Genomic DNA, 24,358 nt, shown 5'->3' with positions numbered 1-24,358 from the left:
TCCATTGTTGTTTTTTAAAATTTATCATTTGATTTTTTTTATAAATAAAATCATTTCAAAAAAAAAAAAATCATTTGATTGGGCCTTTTCTGCTGACTCCCATTTGATCCACTTGATCAATTTCGTTTTCAACAACATTATGACTTTTATTCAAATGACATTAAATTACTAAAAACTCAAATTTTAATTAATTGTCGGCCGTTTCAGTGGTCGCACCATACATATACACACACATGTATATATTTCTTGTCATAATATATTGGTCAAACATTACCCCAACACCAAATTTGAACCTTGGTGGGAATTTAAGCATTAGAAAGATACAAATTAAAGGTCCATAAACAAGAACTTCAAGATACAAAGCATTCAGTCCAGCAGTACACATGACATATTGCAAATTTTTACAGTATAAAAGAAAACCATTTGCATGATCCAAAGCACTGAATCAAATCCTTGAAGGAATCAGGGGAATTGAGTTTTGTAAGTATGCACTGGCAGCCGCCACCCCGCTACCGAGCTTCACTGGATAACCGACGTCCTTGAGTATCATCTCCACCCCAGCAAGACAACCTAGTAGTTGCAACTGCAACATACAAATGCAAGAATCTCTTACTTCACTCGACGAATCAAAGAAATGTGCGATAAGGAAAGGCCGAGCATGTACTAAATGATATTTTGGCAATGTCGTGTAATGGGAAAAGATAACATACATCATTGACGTTTCCAAGATGACCGATTCTGAAAACCTTCCCTGCAACCTTGTTGAGTCCAAGGCCTAAACTAAGGTTGTACCGCTTCCATGCCCGTCTAACGATCTCCGAGCTGTCTATGTAGGATGGAACAACCACAGCAGTGACTGTGTCACTGTACCATTCTTCCTTTTGGGTGCAGTTCTTCAAGCCCCATGCTTCCACTGCAAGTCTGAGTTTTCAGGATAAAAGCAGAAACCTCATTGATTTAGCTTTGAATGTTTACACATGTCACACTATGAACATATATGCAATACAGCCTAACTGAGTGTTGAAGAGTTATTGCTGTGCCTGTACCTAAGCTTAAGCTCATGGTAACGATACAACTCAAAACTTTTAATTGTAGAACTCAATGACAAATTGTGCTCTTGATTCGAAGAAACATACAAAACTGAATGAATAGTCATCAGTAGACACATAATGTGATTGCGAAAGATGGTAACCAGTGTTTTTACATCATCAAGAGTGAATTGACGTACCTTGTTGCTTTGCCAAGACGACCATGCCTCGCGATAACATTGTCAAGCCCCTCCTCGAAAATGAGATCCAACGCAGCTCTTAGCCCATAGAGAAGTTGGACAGATGGGGTGTAAGGCCAATATGTTCCCAACTTATAGAACTTCAAGTAGTCTTTCCAATCAAAGAAAACTCTGAGTGACTTTGCAGTTTTAGAGGCCTCTATGGCCTTGGGGCTTGCGCAAAGGATACCTAAACCCGTTGGAAGTGAGAGCGCTTTCTGTGAACCGGTAAGAGCCACGTCTATACCCCACTCGTCCATGCGGAAATCAAGCGCACAAATGGACGACACTCCATCCACTAGAAAGAGTGCTGGATGTTGGTAGTTATCTGGAATTTATTTCAGAATCACGTTAAGATCACAATAACAGAGCTGAGTATTCGGGAGATGATTCAAATTCTCCTTGTTAACCTAAAATACATACCAAGTATTTTTCTAACCGTAGCCAAGTTATTAGTAACTCCAGTTGCTGTCTCATTGTGCACAATGCAAATGGCCTTGATTGTATGATCCTTATCTTCGGCTATTTTGGAGGCTAAAACATCAAGGTTAGCACCTTGACCCCATTCACTTTCAACAACATCAACATTGAAGTTGAGGCGTTGCTGTTGATCGATCCACAGCAAACTGAACTGACCGATCAGAAAAGACACGATTCGATCACCAGGAGACAGAGTGTTTGTTAGTGCGCTTTCCCACGCACCAGTGCCTGCCCAAGACAATAACTTCCCTTAGCAAACCAAATGGGGGGACAAAAACTTTGGCATTTTGGAATTATTTTTTTACCAAAATCTACGAGTCTCCACCAAGAAGGCAAATGTTTTCCATTTTCATGTGGGCCTATATTTCAATGGATCATTCTTATCAATATATGCCAATGAACAATTTTTTTTTTTGGTTCTCGTGATGCTTTCAACTAGGCCTCTCAAAGGATTATGCCACTGCATCACATGGGTGGTGGCTCAATGAACAAATTTGAACGATATGATTTGAGCAAGACAAATATTATGATCCCACTCCTAATTTAAATGGAGATGATTACTTAAGGAATCATAACATGGATATAGCTAAGGTTACCAAACCTGCCAGTCTCTAATCAAGAAAACACACACCAAACTTTCAGGTTGCGCTTAGTATTTCAAATCCATGGATTTCAAATGCAATTTTGTTGTTTAGAGAAGGAACACCGTAAACATCAAATCCACTTCTTTTATGTTTGTATGATTATTCATGATAGTTAGAATGAATTTTAAGTTATCCAATAGTGGCGAATTGGAATCCATTTTAATCAATCTAAGAAATGCGTAAATAATTAAGTAATGAATTTAAGATTTCACTATGCTTCATTGTTAACACTAAAATAATAATCGAAATCTATGGATTTGAAATACTTTAATCCAAGCGCAACCTCAAATTCTTCCGACTATAGTTAGTCGTTTAGGCATGATACCTGTGGTGGGGATGATAAAAGGGGTCCCAGAAGTTGTCTTAAAAATCTTCTTCACGTCCTCCAGCAGAGTTTTTGTAAGTGCCGGAATAGCCGGCGAGCGGTAATCCTCGTTGTTTCGGTTCATGGCACGAAGGATTTGTTCCGGGATATTGACAGGTCCCGGAACAAAGAGGTGGTTTCTTCCTGGTCCATACACATAGTCCATTTCCTCCCCTTAAAAAAGAACCCAAAAAAGTGCCAAAGGCCCTATCTGCACAGTGACAGTCCCTGCAATGCTAAAACAAATCAACAACATGGTACAAAGATATCTATACATCCAACACCTGTAAAGCCCAAAATTCCTCCAAGTTAACCAAAGTCAGTGTTTCACATAAACATGCTAAGCATTCGTTTTCTAGTTTCAAATTTTGCACTAAATTTCACTCAGGGCCAAGTAAATTAAAAGCGACAGATACAAAGGTATTTGTCACTTTCCTACACAACCATAAACAACAACACTTCGTCGATTACTATGACTGTCTAAAACATTATTAAATCCCATGTAGTGCGCTTCAAAACTTTGCAAGATGAATGGCATGCCGGGCCCGAATTAACATCCTCTGAACTGAAAAAAAATATATTTTTCCGATAAAAATGTGATTTTTTTCACCCTCTCCTATCATCAATACGTTATTCTTCACTTTCCCGGATTTGATCATGCATGGCACAGACAGAATAAATTTTCAAGAAACATGGCGAAGAATCATGGGTCATTTTTTTACCTTAGCCCAAACTCTGAAAACAACCACTATCCCAAGAGAGCAGGGAAGAAAGTGTGGAGATGAAAAGACCAAAGAAGTGGGAGCAAATTATTATAACAGAGCGGGAGAATCACGCCTGTCCCATGATGCCACGTGGAAATAGGAGATATATTAGCAATCACGCCCTTATATTACAATCTATTCCCTTTTCCGTCTATTGTAGTTTGGTCCTTGACATTGCCTCAAGAACGCGAGTGGACATTTATCAAATACATATGCAAATGATAGAATCTCATGACATCAGCAGGCCGAGTTCACAAAATCAAGAAAATTAATTGGTTTAAGAATTTTATAATATCATGTTACTCAAACAACTTTTTGTTTTTTGTTATGGTGTTACTCAAACAACAATTGTTAATACTCTTTCACTTGTTTTTTGGTCCGATGATTGAATAAAAATGGTCAAGAAATGGATATGTTCAACGGTGTAGGCTTGAAATTTCTTGTTAACTTATCACAATGTTGAAATTAGTACGTACACCTAAAATGAAAATAAGATGGTGGGAATGTCACAAATACGAAAGAAGAAAGAATTAAGGGGCTAAATTGAAAAGGAAAGTGGTAGAAGGATTTGTGCTTGAGGTGGGAAACTATAGGGAAAGATAAAGAGATAGAGGGGTTTTGCACCACACTTTGTTCCTATGGTAAGCAAGTCACACCAAGGATTCCGTTTTGTTTTGTTGTATTTTTCTAATTTTGGGTACAATATCTTTTATGTGAGGCTGTTAAACCAACCAATTGTAAGTTTCTTTGCCACTATGTAAAATTGGGCCTCGCTTGTCCTCCTAATAATTAATAACGTGATGGATAATATTTGAAGGATTAAGTGTCAATGCGTCATTGATAAGAATGAATTTATATTATTCGAGAAGTGTGCAAAATTAAAGATAATTTCACGTGTGATTTGTGGACGTAAGAAGTTCTCTTCCTTTTTTTTTTCGGGCTTTCGGAAAACACAAAAAAAAAAAAAAAAAACATCCTTTAGAAGTTGAGCTTTAATTGACATGCATGCATCTCCAATAATTTATTGCTTAAAATGAGTTACGTGTACAAAGCAAATTGGTTCTAGCATAGTTTTGAATTATATTATTATATGACAACAAATATAAAAAATTCAGTTTAAAAAAAAAAGAAAAAGAAAAACAGAGGGAAAAACTAAAAGAACAACTTTATATTCACAAGTGAATATTTTAGGAAATAAACAGTGACGAAAGTTTAGAGAATATATTAGTTGCATCCCATATATATGGATGAAAGAACTCTTCGACCAAAGCGCCAGAATCATGGTTCCAAATCTCAATTGTGCTTATGCCACCAGCCTTCTTTCTGAGCATTGACAATGATTCCAGTCACAGGCCTTATCCACAACGAAATCCAATAAAAATATAGAAAGATTAATACAACAAAATAGTTGAGAATCATACGTAGCCTGCAATAAGTTAAAAAAACTTCTAATTTAAAGTTCTTTTTTAAGACACGTTTGGTGGTCTAGCTTATCACCTAGCATGACAACTTAAAATATTGTAGCACATAATCACCTCATCGAAACAGAAGCAAGGTCCCACCCGATCAATTCCGCAAACCTCCGTTGATGATTCCAATCAGCTGTGTTAGATCTCAGTAAAGTTAATGTTTGACAAAATACAGATTTAATGTAGGTGCAGAACTGAAAATCTCTTTCAAGTTTACCTGTAAAAAGTTGCACAGCAACATGTGATCATCCTGCAAACTGGAAATCTTAATCACCAGAAAGCAAGAAAGGAACAGGCAAGTGGACTACCGAAAATCCCGTTGTATACACATCATTCAAACTAGAACCCATGGCAAGCATCAACTTCAATGATGTGGTAAAGACGAGATGTATTTAACATCGACTAACATACAAGAAACCACACAACGATAAAATTAAACTAAATATGTAATTTAGAAACTAGTATTGATGAGAATTTAGTAGTCAACAACCAAAACTGTGATTTACACTTTATAAAAGTGTCACTAGTACAAAATTTCCTTGCACCATGTATCGCGAATAGTTTACGCGTCCTTTAGACTATGCACTATATATGTGAAAAAAATTAGTATCCTCCATAAATGAGAAGAAACAGAAGTAAATTTATTTTAATAGAAGATTTCCATCTTCGAGGAATGTTGCTTTCTCATGCCACCCTCATCAACATTAGGTTGTGTACAGGACTGTTCTGCTTTCACTTGCCCAAACCAGTGGTGCTGTCTGGCAACTTCTAAGTGTCTTCAGATCAAGAGATCCCACCAAGCTCGGAGAAGATTCTAAAAAATTGTTCTTCTCAACGGTAACAAAATCAGACAGCAAAGACCTCCAGTCTCCATAGCAGATAAAGCCATTGGAACAATGAGTTGGTCTTGCTCCACAATTGGAGTCCTCTAGCATTCAATAATGTCCTTCCACATTTACTTGGTACCAGATGAGAAACCTTGCCTTGAGGGAAAGCCAGCCGGCTGCATTCTGTAAGGCCGTCCATTACTAAATTGCCTGCCATCAGATGGCGGGGGTCCCAAAATCCCAGAAGAGTTTGAATCAGGTAACCGCGTCCCATTACCAGTGGATCTTTGATACGGATTCTGAATATGAGAAGAATCTGTTTCAGCTCTTTTCCTCCGTTTCCAAGCTTCAAATTTACCCACGTCAAGATCCCTCTGCATAAATGCTGCAGCTTGACCATTGATGTGAAATGGTCCCGCGCCTCCAGCAACGTGTTGCTCCTGTTTAAGTTTGGAATAAATTTGTTGAAGTTTCTCACCAGACATATTAGAAAACGTAGATACATAATTCCATAATCGTGTGGTCATCCCTGCAAAAGGAAATATATCTGTTTAATGTTTCTGCCCTGAAGCACAGAAATAAACCATAGGACATCTATTATCCATTATTTACATTACCACCAATTTTTTCCCTTCCTAAAACAGTTCCTTCCTGATCCCATGTCTAGGCCCCTCCCCTTCCCCCAACTTCTGGATGCAAGTAGACATCCATGACTAATAGCGAGCAATAGATGGAAACAGCATGAAAAAAGAAAGATAAATAGATACGACGACCTACTTTCTTGCTTATAAGGCCCCTGCTCATAGTCTGAAACAATCTGGTCAATCCTCCGACCAAGAAGCTGCAAGTAATTCCTAATTTTGGAAAGCACCTTCTCTTTGGGTAGAGTTGCACTAATAGACTGAAGTTTTTGGAGACCTCTCAAAGTTTTTTCTTCGTCTATCAGGACATCCGCACACCATTCCATCCACTTTACTTCCTTGAATTGCTCATAAACTTCTTCATTATCAGACATCTCACCTTCCTCTTTCACTAATGGTTCAGTCTTCTGGGATTTCAAAGCTCTACTTTTGTTGGTTCGACCATTTCCAGGAGAATCAGATTTCCCTAGTCTGCCTTTTCCCCGCGACAAGGGAAGTTCTTTCTGTTTTTTTGCATTCTTACGGCCCACTTTTGCATTTGAATTCTTTCCCCCAACAGCTGCAACTTCCTGAAACCAGATTATGCAAGCAGTTAATAGCATAGTTAGCCAACCAAATTGGAGTGATGATAGATAATACCAAACAAAATAGTGCCCCAAATGATCCTCTCCAACCCCATAATAGCTACTGTGCTATAGTATTCTATCGGTAGAGAATGTTTTCTTTGAGTTGTGAGCCATTAAAGCAAAGAAACATATTTACAGAAGTTAATTGCGGGCTGAAAAATTAGACTGGGAAATTATTTCTGCAGTAACGAGCTTTTGATTCAACAAAAGTGCAGAAAGAACAAAATAATAGAAATTCAAAATTATCTGAGACATGGGGACTGAAGGTTATTAAAAATAATCAACCTACCATTTCCAAAAGTTGTGCTGCTCGTTCTTTCAGTTGGGGAGCTCGAGGTAAGAAAGTCTCGTGATGTTGAAGTTCAACAGGAGCAATCTTCTTAGTAAGGCCAAGTGTTTCATCTAATCTTACCTTTTCCCAATTGCCAAATCCATGATAGTGAATACCAAGCAGCAACCTTGCATCGTCCTCTAACGATACAAATAGGGAAAAATTACAAAACCATTTAAAATTGGGAACAACATTTCTCCACAATAAGCAAAGTAAGACAACCAAACCCTTCCGGTAAAGAAAAAAATTATGCTGAGTTGGAATGGAAATAAATAGACTAGCCAAAACAGCAATGAAATATTCACTCACTCTGATTCCAGCCACAGCCTTTAGACCATGTGGCAGGTTTGAGATATGCAAGCGCTCTGAATTGAGAAATAGGATCTTCATAGCGGCTGATTCTCTTGGCAAGAAGTTGAAGTTCTTCAACACGGCATAAAACTTCATCAGCTTTTACAGGCACACCAAAAAAATCCAATAGAGGCCCCTAATGATAAAGCGATAAAAGTTTCAGCAACCTTACCAGAGTACTGATAGAACCTACAAAACAGCAGATAAATTACAAGGCGCAAACCTTTGGATCAAGTGTCTCTCCTTTTACTGCTTCTCTACATCCATCAATCAAAGCATCATAAAGCTCAATTTGTGCCTCCACTGGAGCAGCTTCAACTACTCCACCAACTTCTAACGCGATCAATCCGATTTGGCTATCATCTCCAAACTTCTTAACCTGATTGAAGCCATTGATAAGAGATAGGTTACACAATTGACAAGAAGAACAAAAAACTAAAGGAAAGATGATTTGGAAGAGAGAGATTTGAAATACTTATCTGCTCAAAAAGAAAAAAAAAACACTAGTACTATCTCATTAGTTTTAATTGGTCCGAAAAATTCAAAAGCCTACATATTTTATCAATTTTTCACATATTTGAAGACATCTAACATGCTTTCAAAATTCCGCTCAAAAAATAACTTACCATTACAATTTATCTCATTTCTTGGTTTTAGAAAACTATAAGCATAATAACTTCCAAGTTCTATGAAAAAAACAAAAAAAAATTTCTTACCAAGCCTTGGTACTCAATAATAGTTAAAACTACAGAGAACTGATTCTATCAAGCTTGCATATAACTCCTGAATTATATAAGTCAATGGACTTGACAGGCTGAACATCAATTATGCCTCAAGAAAAGAACGAATCAATTGAAAAATCTTACAATTGCTATGCCAGTGTGCGTGAACGCACAACAAAATCATAATCCAAGCAGTCGGGCAGTAAACTCACATAACACAGGAGAATAACAAGATTAACACATCTCAAACAAAATAAATAGAGAACCAAAAAATCATGACGGGTAAGTAGTTTAAACAGAGATATTTTGGCATTATTAAACTTGTAATCTATGCTGAAATCATTAGCTATTGCGCTAATTAACTAGCTTACCCGTCATTCACTGAAATGCCAAGATAATTATTACTCGAGGACAATGGAAAGACGATTGAATCCACAAGGTAACGAGTCATTTCTCGTTCATGTAATTTTAATAGCAAAAGAAACCAGCTACTGAAAACGAGAAGGGGGTGTAAATGGCTTGACTGAAATCCCAGGGTTATATGCTCAGTGCGCATCTAAATATTTTTATCAGTGAATTTTATTTACAGATAAAAAAGAGAGGGGGGGAATATAAAGGGTTTGCATGTTGTAATTGTAATTGTAGATATATAAAAGAACAAGAGTAAGGAACAGAATTGGCCCAGGAAAACTATCGGAAACTATATTTTTTAGCCACATAAGTATCTTTATGTATAAAAACCGTCTAGACTACTGAATGACGTTGGCTTTACCGCTCGAAAAAATCGGGTTGCGTCTCTCTTGGGTAAGTTTCCATGAGACCATCCTCTTACTTGAGCAGTAGCACCCTCAAGCACAGGAAGAGAATAACCAGAATCAGCTCTCCGACGTTTTGAAAGTCTATCCGGGGGCTCCATACCCTTCTTCTTCCGTTTGTTAACCCTTTCAGGTGGTATAGCCTCTGCATAACTTTTAATATTTCGAGCTGCTCGTGGAGCTAAAGCATCCTAGAAGAGAGACAGAACAACAAAAACTCATCATTTGAAAATAGTTAAAATAATCAACATGCATGCATCAGAGTGATTTCCATACTTCAGCCTGCGAGATAGCTTCAGGTTTTATCATGCGGCTCCAAAATGTCCCATCATCTTCAGCACTACTGAAATTAGCCACCTACACAAGGAGAGATTAGATAACAGGTAAATGAGAGTAAAATTCAAAGATAAAATCAAATTTTGCATATAGGAAAAGACTTTGATTATTTGAAGTAAAGCAAGGCAGATCAATCAAGAAAATTGAGTTGCTCATCCGATCTCAGTAACAAAAAAGTAATGGGTGTCATAAAATACTAAAAAGGAATGTGCAATAATCAACCGCTCAAAAGAAGAGTTCAAATTAACTTGCCTTAAAAGCACTCAACAATTCGTTCCCTTCTCCTCCTTCAGCTGCTTTCTCTTCAACCTTCTCCGCTCTTTCAAGAATCTCATCAATATCCATACTCAAAAGTTTTTTCTTGCTTTCTTCGTCATTTTTGTCTTCCTTAAAAAGTTCCTCGGCCCCAAACCTCAGAATTGCAGAAAGCTCACTCTAAACAACAAACAGTAAAGTAGGAACCCACAGATCAAATATACTCCTTAGAAAGCAATATGGAAAAATCACAAAACACAACGCACACATGATTATAGCAATAGAAAATCAACACAAGTGGTTCAGTTCACAAAAGTACTTTATCAAATGAACTTCCTTTCTTCGACTCCTTCTTCTCCAGTCTACCTTCAGCATTCAGTTTTTGAATAACAAGGTGGTCCAGGACCTAAAATTAAAATAGCAAAGATGTAAATCCACATTATAGCATTCTTAAGAAGTGTACACACCCCAAAAAAAAAAGTAAGCATAACATACAGAGTATAAACTTCCACTTAAAGCTTACCATCTTTTTCTTCGCCCTCTCCAAGATATCTTCCTCAACACTCTTGCTTGTAACAAATCGATAAATGTTCACCACATCTTGTTGCCCAATTCTATGAGCTCTGCTCATGGCCTTAGTTAACAAAACCAAAACTAAAATATTAATGCAAACAAACAACTCTTAGAATATATAGAGCAGGAGTATTATAAACTTTCACGAACCTGCAAATCATTTTGCGGATTCCAATCAGAATCGAAAATAATAACTGTGTCAGCAGTCGCAAGATTAATACCCAATCCACCGGCACGAGTGGAAAGAAGAAAACAGAAATCCTCACTCCCAGGAGCATTAAAATGATCCATAGCCTGCTGACGCAACTCAGCCTTCGTACTACCATCAAGTCTTTGAAATTGGAATCCTTTGATTGATAAATATTCAGCCAGTAAATCCAACATCCTTACCATCTGAGGGGGAATAAAACATTAGTTGATTTTTTAGTACTGAGGCATGACTTTTGAAAGTCCAAGCTAGATATTTAACAGGTTGACAATAATGAAATTAAACATTCAAATAGCTGCACCTTGACCTTTAAAAAAACACCACACTCACGCCCCTTAGAAGAAGGCTATGGGAAGTTATGACTAAACAAAATGTCTTACTGTCCCATGAGATGAAGGAAAATAAATTAATTTATCCTCACAAGTAAATTTTCAAAATGCATTTCTAAGCATTTCACACACAAAGTAACAGCTGTTGACTTGGTCAGACAAAATTTCGAAATCAATTATTTGTATAAAAAGCAACACTGTTTTCAAAATCCTACAGCGCCTACCAATGAATTTACAGTTATCCTCGACAAAGGTATCAAAAGTAAAATGACTACTAGAAAACAGGAATACTCCAGAGCATATGGCAACTAGTTACAACCAATTTTGGGCAATTGTAGCGTCCTTACCCGAGCCACCACGAAACAGACTAATAAACATGCATAATTAGACAACAAATAAACAGCAGAAAAAACTTAAGTACTTTTACAACCCCGAACGAAAACACGGATGATAATATCAATCTTAAACATTGATACAATCACAATAGAAATCAGAACTCTGCACGAGAAACCAAACAACTTCAACTGGATCACCACCGAGAACTCAACTGCTCTAGCCACTGCCCTGGCCGCGTCTGATCCGCCCAACCTAAGACATGACCCATGGAATGGGGTGTCCAAGATGAAAACAAGGACGTGTGCAAAAATCGCCCAATACGAGAATGTACGAGTATACAAACCGATATGATGCATGCAAATGCGATATGCTCGGATATCAAGGATCAAGTCTAGAATCTCACACTCAGGCGCCTCTAGACTGAGCATGAGATTCTAGACTTGATGCTTGAAATTCGAGCATATCGCATTTGCATGCATCATATCGGTTTGTATGCTCGTGCATTCTCGTATTGGGCGATTTTCGCTCACGTCCTTGTTTTCATCTTGGACACCTCATTCCATGGGACAGGTCCTAGGTTGGGCTGATCGGACGACAAGGGCAGTGGCTAAAGCAGTTGAGTTCTCGGTGGTGATCCAGTTGAAGTTGTTTGGTTTCTCGTGCAGAGTTCTGATTTCTGTTGTGATTGTATTAATGTTTAAAATTGATATTATCAACCGTGTTTTCGTTTGGGGTTGTAAAAGTACTTAAGTTGTTTCCGCTTTTTATTTGTTGTTGTTAAGTCTAATTATGCATGTTTATTAGTCTGTTTCGTGGTGGCTCGGGTAAGGGCACTACAGTAATTACATGGGGATATATCTATGATTGTGTAGGCTCTAACTGCTTAACAATAGCAAGCATCTGAACTCAGTGAGGATAAGACAAATCAGGTACGGCTTCCCATCATAATTCATAATTGGCATGACATCACGAAGCTCAAAAAGATTTTTAGATAAACAAGTTATTTCAAGAGTGTTCTCAATTTCAGTTGCTGAACATTTCATTTTATGTTCCAAAGATAAACACGAGTAATACAGGAAAAATATTGCGAAAGAAAAACAGTATTATATTTGCTAATAGCAGCAAGATACCAAGGTATATAACAAAATTCCACGAACCTGAGAAAATATCAAAACACGGTGACCTGTCTCATGCAACCTGTTGAGCAGCTTATCAAGAAGAACGAGCTTCCCACTGCTTAGAATTATTCGTTCCACTTTAGAGCTACCAAGGAAATTTGCATCCCCGCCATAACCATGGTCAGCACTTTCAAACAAAAACGGATGATTGCAGCATTTCTTCAGCTCCACCACAACATTTAAAAGCGAAACCTGCATGAATTTGAGGATCATTATAAGTCCTGTCATAGCAGTTTTCATGTAGAAGAAAACCAACAAGCTTATATTGACACACTTAATTGATGATATTTTTTCATAGAAGACCTAATCAATTGCGAGGAGTCTAGGGTTATGGTAGCAAAGTACAGGCATAAAAATACAACCAGACAAAAAGGTAATTGAAATCCAACAAAGTGATTCCAAGAAACAATTCTCCTAACACGTCAAGGAAAGTTTATGAACACTAACCTGATTCCCTCGAACTCCTTTATTCAAATCATGGAAGTTGCGTTCCAAAATCCATTTGTAGTACCTGATAAGAAAACCATTGGCAATAGAAAGTAAGGGTGTTGTCAAGGTAATCTTTCAAGCAAAACAAAAGATATAGTTCAAAAGGTGCGTACTGTTTCTGCAGCGGGGACATCTCAACCCTAAGTATGCGTTCAATCTTCGGAGGCAGAGACTTCTCTACGTCTTTTATAACTCTTCTAAGAATGTGGGGTCTCAATTCCATGTGAAGATTAGCAAGCTATATAGAGTGAAAAGAATATAATTTCACAACACAATGGCACTAAACAAACATTCAGTGACACACGGAAATACAAAAAAAAAATAAAAATAGACAAATAGGAACCCAAAAAAAAACAAGGAAGAGGCGAGAGAAAACCTCTTACCTCCATATCATTAAAAGAACTAAGATTCTTGTACTTCTGCACAAAGTCATCCTTCACCTTAAACTTATCAGGATCAAGAAAGTGAAGCAAAGCCCTGACAATTTTACATTAAACATGTACCCATAGACTTTAGAATGGTATTAACAAAAATAATGTCATTAAAAAACATATCTGGCACAATGTATCATTCAACAATCGCCATAAATTAAAATATAGATGAAAATAAATGAAAAAACTTTCAACAAATTTCTCAAAAAAATCTGTACAACCTTCTAAAAAGTTTTTTTTAGGGACAGTTCTTTTGATAGGGAACACGCCAAATTATATGTCAGAGAAGGTAGAAAATTGGAGGGTATAATAAAGAGTCGAGCTTCTGTTGAACAACTAAGACCCATATATCGAGAAATACCACTTCAAGAGAGAATCAATTTAATGTGCACTGAGGCATATTGTATATTAACATGAACTAATTACCAAAGCTCTTCAACACTGTTTTGCAGTGGGGTTCCAGTGATTAGCAACTTGTTCTTCGTGCTGAATTCCTGTGAAAAAAAAAAATCAAAAACCATTTTTAAACAAACTCTTTAAAGGTATAATATATAAGAGCAAAAGCAGTAACTTTGATAAAGAAATTTGCCGTACTGATAATGATGTGTACAATGAAGCTTCGCTGTTCTTTAGCCTATGGGCTTCATCAACCATAAGATAGTTCCACTTGATTTTTGAAAGTACAGCTTTATCTTTCAATAAAACCTCATATGTAGTTAACAAGGTATCAAATTGTGTGACTCTGCCTGATTTTTTATCATTGTAAAATTCATACTGCTGACACACCTGCAATTGCATGAAGACTATTAGAAAAGACAAAGAAGCATTTTTTTAAAAAAAGGATAATTTCACAGAATAATCTAATCAGAGTTCTTTGAAGCTTCAAACCAGATTCTCCTTCCCAAATGGTTAAATTTGAAACACTTAAATTAAATCATTATAATTTTCAACTAGTTAAAATGAGATACAGGTAAATGGAGATGAAGAAGGCAACAATAGTGTTACTGAATAATAACTTTCAGAAGCGGGAAATGGCATTTCTGCAGTCCATTAAGAATATCCCGTTTACAAATTCAAAACAATATATGATTAGACATAAAAATTGGAGTCCACTGAGGTCTGAGAGACATTAGAAACAACTACAATGAACGATTGCTGAAGCTACCAAATCAAAAACACACTTGGAAAGAATGTGTTCATAAAACAGTAATGAAAAAGTTAAAAGTACAAAGCTGCAGAACAAGAAACATAAATATGGAACTTAAATTCAAAAATGGTGAAAATTCCTGATCAACAGAGAACGCAATCAACATTCTAATCAAAGTCGAAGAAAATCACGAGAATGTAAGCAAGTCGTGTCAATCCACAAGAATCCAAAGAATTTTTCCTTCACAGGCAGAGAAGAATCAATCAAAAACAATAACCAATACAGTCTAGAAACATAAATATAAAAGAACCTCAAAAGCTCCAATTAATCACAAGCATGCATGAATACAAAAAATAATATAAATCAGAATCAACCATGCAACAGCATCAACATATTATTGAATAAGCATTGAAATCCACTCCAAAGCGATATAAAATATATCTTGAAGAGACAGAACTTCCCAACCTCACGGCTAGCACGAGTTCCAACATAAATAATAACGTTCATTTCTGGCAACCACTTTTTAAATTCTTTTGCCCAATTCGATAATGTAGATAATGGAACAACCACAAGAAATGGTCCTGGAATTTGCTGAGAGTTCTGCAGAAACAATTAGGAAAGGATAGCTGACATACATTTGAAAAAGTTTTCATTCACTGTCATGATAAGTTTTAGGTACCTGCAAAAATCCAAGCATCGAAACTGACTGGACAGTTTTTCCAAGCCCCATTTCATCAGCTAATATTACATTTGTATCATTTCTCCAGCTGTGCTGCAAAAGAGACACTGATCAGCACAGCTTCAAGAGAAATGCTAGTGATTGAAACATGACGAGATAGCTGCATAGCCTGCATCAAATAATCCAAATTGAGCCTAGTCCGCACCTGTTAACTAAAAAGTTCAAACCTTCGAGCTGATAATCTCGAAGTTTTCCCCCTTTCAACCACTCGGGCTGCTCATCAAGCTTCCTGAGACTTCCTGAGAGAGTGAAGCATTCTTTATTATTATATATAAACATGCAGTACAAATTTTTTTTAGAAAAAAAAACATTAAGAATGATCACAATTCACTGACAATAACAAGTAAGATATAATACAAGAAAACAACAGGACAATGCAGGGACATTCAGTGACTCAGACCTCTGATAATTTCACTCTTCATCTATATGATGCCACAAAGCTCATAGTAAATCTACTATTTTCGTTTCATACAACCAATCATGGATAACATCAATGGGTCTATCAAAGCAGAAATTTGAGATTTACAAGTGTAATGACAAACCTTTGCTTTTCTTCCGCTGGAAGTCAACAGTCTTCCCTTGCACCATAATGGCGACCTCGCGAGCCTGCTTCCATGAAAAGATCATGATCTTGATGAACTAATTGCAAACTCAGAAAATCAATTCAATAGTAGAACGAATTCAAGGGAAATATTAGATACTTATATGTATGGCATATAATTGGCAAGGCAGACCAGCCTAAATATGCAGAGAAGATCTTGAATCAAAAATCAAAATACATAATAAAACTTGAGAAAAAAATATTCACATGTCTACACACAGACACAACTGAATCGGTGTAAGAAAAAAAGACAAAGTAACCTGAAAAGAAGATGGGCATAATTAGACTGATCACAGTTCCAAGAAACTAAATCAGAATTATAAAGCCAAAAAATATGGAACTATTCCATTTTCTTTTGTAGACTGATCCAATCAAACCATGAATGCATGGCCACATAAGTCCTTCAAATCATAGTAAAATAGTTATAATAATAAATAAAACAACATAAAAACGTCAGTCTATACAAGACAACATTTCATATATTATATAAGAAAAAATAAATAAATCTTTAAGACATGGTAGGATCATTAAAAATAAAAAAAATAAAAAAAACTTGGCAAAATTTGTAAATCATTAGAATAAAACAAAAGTCCCATTTAATGCAAAGATCATTAAAATGGTGATTCCCAAGAGAATGTCATATGCATACCTTGTACTCATCAATAGCATCCTGGGCAAATGAAATATCAACATCTTTCTCCCTGCAATAAGACACAATGAAGCAGAACTTCCAAATCTCATTTTCCAAAGAACAAACATAGCTTAACATGAAAAATAGCTGATGATAGTTTCTTTCGCACCTAAAAACAGACTCCACGCAGGTTAATACAGATATGATCATATTACAAGAATCAAGCACATGGAGGCACATTTAAATTAAGTGGGAATTACCAAGTAGCTTCAGCATATGAGAGTCCGCGCCACTTGACCAAATATTCTGGTACTACATTACCCAAACTATCTTTGGTGACCCTGGCAGCAATCACCCTCTCCACCTAAGTATGAATTTCAAAACCAATCACAAGAGGCTTGTAACAGAAATGTAAGTAAGATAGAAATTAATGGTGTATAATAAAGCCCTAAAAGATATAAGCGTGAGAAAAGCAAACCTGACTGTTTTGTCTGATAATGTCCAGGTCCATTTCCTTGCTCACATCATTTACCTCAATCTAGTGACATATAACAGTGACAGTTAAAGAACAAACTAAGAAGGCTAGCACAGGGTAGATGTCTTGTGCCTTCATGATGGCAGAGGAAAATGACAGCACAGGCATACAACGAGAAAATTTGAAAGTCCACATCAACATAAACATGATCAAAATTCAAAGGAACGATAATTTTGTAACCTTAAAAAAAACATATTCATAATATTTAACATCATCACAACAAAGAATTGCTAGATTCATAATCACATTGAAAGACAGGATCAAGTATATTTTCCCAATTTCAGGCAAGCTTTACATATAACTAAATATTAATCCTCTACGTAAAATGCTTACTCACCAAAGATTATGCCCCTACACAAACAAAAAAGAGACAGCGTTTTACCAGAAAATATTCGCATCGCTTAAGTATTACCAAGTCGCACATTAATTTCAAAATTGGAACAAAGATAATCATCAAATTACCTCCTCACGAGATAACATCTTCCGATACTTGACATCCTCCATCACTTTTTTTGTGTAATTTAAAACCTTCTTAAAACCACTGAGCTGAAAAATCACCAAAATATTAAGCATCCTTCCGGGACATCACAGAAAGATGACCAAGAAAGAATTACACCACCTAAATACACACCATCGGCATAATGCATCCCAAAATTAGATTTGTCACATTGCACATCAAAACACAAAAATTGAGCTTCAGAAATGGTCAAGACACTTATACTTGTATTAGAAATAAAAGAAAAAGAAAAAAAATTAAGTTCAATCATATTGTCTTAAAACATTAATAAAAATAACTCTAAATTTATAAAAACTATATTCTTACACTAATTATAAATACAACTGTACAATAACATGTTTTCAATTATTTATTTTAATTCATTTCATCTTACTTGTCTGATTATAAGGTTAATAAATTGTGTCCGTTCATGCAATATATGGATTTTATTCAATCATAAAAATTACAGCTGAATTCAATTAATTTACCTCAACAAATGAATTTGAATATAAATCTACAATCATAAATTTACGTACATTCATTCAATTAATGTAACCCTTAATATTTTCTTATGTACCTTGTGTTCACTACCCTCTCTTTCCATTACAGTGATTTTTATAATATTTCCCACACAAAAAATTATAAATCGTAATCTAAAAATTAAAAATTATCATTATAATTATAATATAAATATAAAATTAAATTAAAAAAAGCATGCACAAGACACCATCTAATAGGCGTGAGCTGGTTGATCAAATGTTCGATTTCTTTGTTTGTGAAGTATATTGAACAATAATTTCTATCTTATATTTACACAAATATGTGTACAGTCTTAACAGTTACTAATAAGTTGAAGCGACATTATAACAATAGTTCCTTAATAATCAAATATTGTCAAGAAATAAATTATATGATAAGGTTCATATTAAGTTTGTTTAGTTTAAGAAATTTAAATAAATGCATTAATATTTAACGATAGAAAATCCACTTTCAGGATGAAATGTGCCAAATTTGTTATTAGTGCATGGTGCCAAAGGTGTATGTTAATTCAATGGTTGCAATTACCCAATGGCAATGTTTTTCAGTTTATGAATATCTTTTGTAAACAATAGTTCACATTAACTCTCACTACCAGAGTTAAGAGTCACTGCAGCAGCTGGAGTTTAAAATACTTACATTCTGCAGTTCAGAGAGTGGTTTCCATTGGCAATGTAAATGAGACTGGCCTTTCCATTTTATTAAAAACTCGATCTCATTCCAATCTGGTTCTGAGTCCAACAAATAGCTCAAAACCAGAGGCTCAATTGATTTGTTACTTCTCAAAGCTTCTTCAGCCATACCCTTTGGTTGATGCCACAATACCTTCTCAATTGCATCACCATCATCTTCTTCAATCTCCTCCTTGACAAATATAATAGCAATCAACACAACATCTGGAAGAACTTGTTCAAATAAGGTCTAAACTAGTAATATATCAATGAATCTTAACAAATCTAAAACAAAGGAAAGAAAACAAAAAAAAAAGGCCAAGCAGTAATGAAGATACAAGTCAGATAACGTCCTCAATCTCTACAACAGAAATACTTTTGCTAATCATATCATTTATTTTGATCATCACATTCCAGACAAGTGCATCAAATAAATTCTGCAACAATGGCTGCTTTTACCATTATATGTATGTGAAAGTTCCAAATCTATCTGCTACATTCTATCAACCGTCCATTTCATTAATAACAGCCAAATGAACATTTCCTTATAATGGGAAGCCAACTCTAAGAAGGAAAGACTACAACAGCAAAACCGTTCAACTTAGCATGTTCACAAGCCAAGAAAAGTCACTCAGAAGATACAACAAAAAACTAATGTACATAAATAAATAAAAACAGTTCCACAAAGTAAAGGTCAACAGCATTGCAAAGAAATACCAAGATAGAAAAAAAACCGTTGTATAATGTGACTCACTGAAACATATCCCATATTTAGATTCTACGGTCTAATTTGAAAAGAAAGGAAATTCTAAAGGGGAAAAAACATCATCAGAATCCATTAATGATTCCACATACACTGACAAATTTACAACAGCTTATATTACTTCTACTGATGGACCAGCTTCAACGGAAAAAACCAAAACTACATTTCCATCAACAGTATGAACTAATAATCAAGGTCCAAGACGAAATGGTAAGATTAAGTCAGCCTAACTGATAATGGAACATAAGGTCTTTAAATTTAGAAGGCCGCGGTAAAATTCTAAATACTTAATACTTAAACCACAAAATAATGCTCTTTAACAAATAAAAAAACCGATACAATGGTGATAATAAATTACAATCGCCTTAATGAACTTATGTGCTAGTGTTTAACTGTGAATTCAAAGGCATTAACACACCTTATGTGTCTTCGTTTTTTTCCCTTCATCAAGATCTTCACTTTCATCACTCTCAACATATGATACTTTCCGCACTGAACGACCTGACGTTCGTGGTTCATTGTTCCGAACAGAAGTTTTCATCAACACAGACCGACTTCCATTCTTTCTACGTGCAGTAGGATCTCTCCTTGCATTTCTAAAATCACCGTCACTGTAATATTCAGAGTTCTCAGCAGAAGATTCCTTTTCGTCATCCTCAATAAAAGTTCTGCCTGCCTTTCGCCGAGCGGATTGTCCAAATGATCTTTCCTTATTGGACTTCAAAGTTTGGCCACTCTTCGCTGAATTCTTGGCCCTAGTTTTCTTTACATAGATGTCATCTTCTTCAGAGATATCCAAATCATCATCCTTAACATTATCTTCTTCATCAGAATCTTCAGCATCCCAATCTTCATCTCTATCCTGGACATAAGATAAGAAAAGTCCCTAAGATCACATAAATCTCCTCAAACCTTGCAGAAATTTTTTTTTTCAAAATGAACATGCTGCAGAGTTGAGCACATATTAATGAGCTATTACCAAGCAGAACAAAAAAAAAGGCAAACTTGTGACATATGCTCCAAGAATGCCACTACAAAACACAGAAAACTAACAGATCCGCTCAATAAGCAAAATTACTTTAACTTTTTAAAACGAAAAAACAAAATTCATGGTTTAGAAAACACAGATCCACAAATTAACCCAAAGACAAAAAAATGTGGCATTTGTGAACACTTTAATGAGAAGTGTAATCTACTTAAATAATGTCTTCTCAAGACGGAAGGCAACTCACATCCACTCTTCAAGATTGTCCCAACTACATGTTGGTGGATTCATATTCATAGGGGTGCAAGCGAGTCAAGCTACTCGTGAGTAGCTCTTGAGTGACTCGATAAAATTCGACTCGAGATTTGATTTGACAGAGCCCAAGTCGAGTTAGAGTAGAGCTCGATTCTTCAATCGAGTCAAGTTCGAGTTTTAATTGTTTCTACTCGCAAGCTACTCAAGTAACTATATGTTATTTTATAATTTAAAAAAAAGATATATAAATTAATGATAACTTTGTGATATGAATATACAATTTTACCCCTAAAACTATGATACGAACATTTTTAAGCTTTTCAAGCTCGAGTAACTCAATATTTTCACGAGTCGAGCTAGAGCTCGAAATTTAATACTCGATCAAGTTCGAGTTGAGCTTGAGCCCACACAAAATTAAAATCGAGTCGAGCTCAAGTAATGTGATGTTGTCTATTTGCACCCCTACACATACATGTGTACTACGCACATATAATGTAGTTAAACTCATATACAAATATACCGCCATCACAATAGTTAGGTGAAACATGTGTGTTTTTTTGTTATCGTTCAAAGTATCAATTTCCTCACACTGTCGCATTCTTTAATCCACATAATGTACTCATTAGGTTTCCTTCAAGCATCTAAGCTCTTATATTAGGCAAAACAAATTAATTACACATCAGTACCGACGGTAGATTTCAACCTAGCAAATGGGTATTACCCCAATGATATATCTAATGTCTCGTGATTTGTCACGTCAACAATATATAATTAATTACGGCTATGTGTAAAAATAGGAACCATTGGATGCATGATTTGGATATTACCCATAAGCTAGGATCTCATCTACAAGTACCGACCCATTAGTACAAGAAGAATCAGAAAATTTCAGACGTGTCTCTTAACAAGTAAATTACAATTCCAACCAACCCTAACTTTATTATCTTTATTCTAATGTTGTGTTGTCTATTTGCACGCATCTAAGTATGCACCATAGTTCCATCCTAGCAACTTGATACATTCTCCATGAATGATAAACGTTCCTTACACCAACAAGGTCACCATTTCAGTAGGGGTCAGGGGAAAAGGAAAAGAGAAGTAAATAGCCCAATATGCCTTCATATTAAAAAAATTCAACAATTCATGTAACCTGCTACGAAAACTATTACTACCTCATGTCCTCTATACGAGACAAGTGCTACTTTTAATACAGAGACCCAGAGCAACTTTTGCAGACTATAATTTTATGTTTCGGATGTGCAAATAACGTTGTTTAAAAGTGACTAATAGAAAGTAACATAAAAGCGAAATGAATCTACAAAAAATGGCAACAATATTAGAAGCACAAGGGGAAGCCAATATAACATTTCTTCATAATGACTGCAAACAGAGTGCCACTAAGGCATATTATAGTTCCAGAAATATGTGTACATTTAATTAACTCACTCAGCCCTTCAATCAAGCCACAACAATTGTAACTATAGCATGTATGCATCAGCAACATCAGTGAATTATAGAGAACCTTGGTCCCCCAGTGCTCGCCGGCGGCCCCAAAATCAGGATCAAAGTCAGCATCATCGGGGTCATCTCCTGCGCACAAGAAATCTGATTAATTTTGATACTGATTATGTCTACAAACCAAATAGCAGTCTTTTGTTACCAATCATTTTATTACAGAAATATAGATTTGTCACAAAACATTCAAGAGCGGAAAGAAAATAACCGTCTCTGTCGTCGTCGTCTTCTTCTTCTTCGAAATCAGCATCTTCATGACCATACCTGTTAGCCTTTGACGATTTTGATTTCCCAATGATACCACTTGAAGCAACAGGTCGAGTTGGCAGCCTCGAGCCAAACCCACTTGATTGGTTTGTAATTCTGCGATGATTTGGCGTATCACTGTGGTCATCTCCATCCTGCTCATAGTACTCATCAGACAACATCTCATCTGCAGGGACAATTTGATGTCCCTTGCCAGTCACTTTTTTTTGTCTCGTACCATAGCTTTCAGATTCCATCCTGTCTTCTGCGCCATCAGATGATTCCTCCAAATCAGACCCTTTATATTCTGAAACACTTTTAGACTCCTCCCCGGACTGTGATGCAGTGGGCTGGCAATCCTTCCAAAAACTCGAACCCCACTTCCCACCCACAGCCATTCTCCTCATAGGTGACTGTGTATTTCCTACTCTCAAATGATTGTCCTCATCTTCTCCATTATTGTGACTTGGTGTAGGTTTTGGTAGTTCCTCGTTGTTCATGGCTACATTCTCATGTATTCTATTGCTATTAACAGTCAGCTGCTGTGAATGGTTTTTATCGTTCAATTCAATCTGTTCTATCACTTCACCTGGAAAATTCCTAAAATATGCCATGCACTTCTCTTCACATGGAACCGTTGACAGAGTACCTAAAAATTGAAAAGCAGAATATCAACAGCTAATTGAAAGCAAGGAAAGCTTATAAACTTCTCCAGAAAATTATGATACACAGCGAGCATGACAGCATTTAGTGATGCAGACGAATCGAGAAAAAGAATATTTATTGTGAATGTTTACTGAAAGGTTATGTCCGCCAATTTGAATTTGAACGACTATAAGAATGGCCCACGTAATCGATATCCAAATTAACAAAAAAAAAAAAAATCGAGGTGAAACACATGGATCGGCCACTTAAACACTTGGAATCCGCCGAAACTACGTAAGGAAAGGCGACGGCCAAAACCGATTCAAAAAAACCCTAAATCTAGGACGGAGCAAACCCTAATCCAAACTGAAACTCGTCTGGGTCGAAACAGACGAAATGATTGTTAAATTTGTTCCCGGAAAACTAACCTTCACAGTTAGCACACACGACAAAAAAGGGAGGGGGAATTCGAGCAATCCGGTCAAGGGTATTTCGGTAAATCCAGTGGCGCGCGACGGCTTACACTCGTGCGCAGCCCGGGAGACTGATTACGTGTAATAACTGTAAATCCGGCGGCGGGAAACAGAGGTTTTCAAAACGGTACACAGATGCTCAGGTTTTTCGCTCACGAATGATATACATACGGGGGCGTCGGGACCAGATTGGAGGCGCGAATCCGCAGGCCGATTGCGGAGTGGATTAAACGAATCGATTAATTAGGAACAAACGTAAACTGGATTATATTCGGCGCCTGTTGGTGTTGTGTAATTTCGATGATGTGCGGATGAGGAATGGAAACTCTTTTTAGAGAGAGAAAGATACAGAGGGGCCTGTTTTTAGTTTTTTCTAGAGAGAGAGAGACACACAGGAAATTTGCTTCTTTTCATTTATTTTTCCCATTGGTGTTGCGAATTTTATACAGAGACAAGACACGGTTTAAGAATCTAATTAAAAACACGCTTTCAGTTTCTTTTGAGGTAAAAGCGTGCTGAGGCTTATTGAAGCAAATGCTCTGTTACCGATTTGGACGAATTGGTTTATGTCATTGTACGGGACGAATGAATTGCACGGGTATTGAGGGACCTAAGGTCAGCACGCCGCTTGTGCATTTGGTTGGAAAGAAAAGATTGGTGGATATGAAAATAATTCAGAAATT

At 36.3% G+C, this 24,358-nt stretch overlaps 2 protein-coding genes across 2 annotated transcripts; both read right to left on the bottom strand.

The window, feature by feature from the left end:
* Positions 1-222: 222 nt before the first annotated feature.
* LOC140880526 (serine--glyoxylate aminotransferase) lies at positions 223-3,619 on the bottom strand. The gene is made up of 6 exons (XM_073285053.1): positions 3,478-3,619; positions 2,717-2,983; positions 1,691-1,975; positions 1,229-1,595; positions 711-921; positions 223-583 (listed from the first exon to the last, which is right to left on the bottom strand). Exons 2-6 carry the CDS (start codon positions 2,919-2,921, stop codon positions 446-448), a joined length of 1,206 nt encoding a protein of 401 aa, XP_073141154.1. The 5' UTR covers positions 2,922-2,983; positions 3,478-3,619; the 3' UTR covers positions 223-445.
* Positions 3,620-5,416: 1,797 nt separating this feature from the next.
* Positions 5,417-24,079, bottom strand: LOC140882338 (protein CHROMATIN REMODELING 5). Its single transcript, XM_073288284.1, has 30 exons — positions 23,631-24,079; positions 22,520-23,206; positions 22,319-22,386; positions 19,975-20,418; positions 18,762-18,986; positions 17,552-17,635; positions 17,033-17,092; positions 16,815-16,918; positions 16,573-16,624; positions 15,865-15,928; positions 15,468-15,561; positions 15,263-15,350; positions 15,049-15,183; positions 14,031-14,222; positions 13,863-13,930; positions 13,389-13,482; positions 13,119-13,243; positions 12,964-13,027; positions 12,496-12,708; positions 10,616-10,858; positions 10,416-10,526; positions 10,212-10,298; positions 9,890-10,072; positions 9,578-9,658; positions 9,259-9,492; positions 7,988-8,143; positions 7,723-7,900; positions 7,372-7,553; positions 6,593-7,025; positions 5,417-6,344 (listed from the first exon to the last, which is right to left on the bottom strand). Exons 2-30 carry the CDS (start codon positions 23,169-23,171, stop codon positions 5,944-5,946), a joined length of 5,115 nt encoding a protein of 1,704 aa, XP_073144385.1. The 5' UTR covers positions 23,172-23,206; positions 23,631-24,079; the 3' UTR covers positions 5,417-5,943.
* Between the last annotated feature and the right edge of the window lie 279 nt (positions 24,080-24,358).

The sequence above is a fragment of the Henckelia pumila genome, chromosome 2 (assembly GCF_033568475.1).
Source record: "Henckelia pumila isolate YLH828 chromosome 2, ASM3356847v2, whole genome shotgun sequence".
NCBI lineage: Eukaryota > Viridiplantae > Streptophyta > Magnoliopsida > Lamiales > Gesneriaceae > Henckelia > Henckelia pumila.
This window is presented reverse-complemented; position numbering and strand designations above follow the sequence as displayed.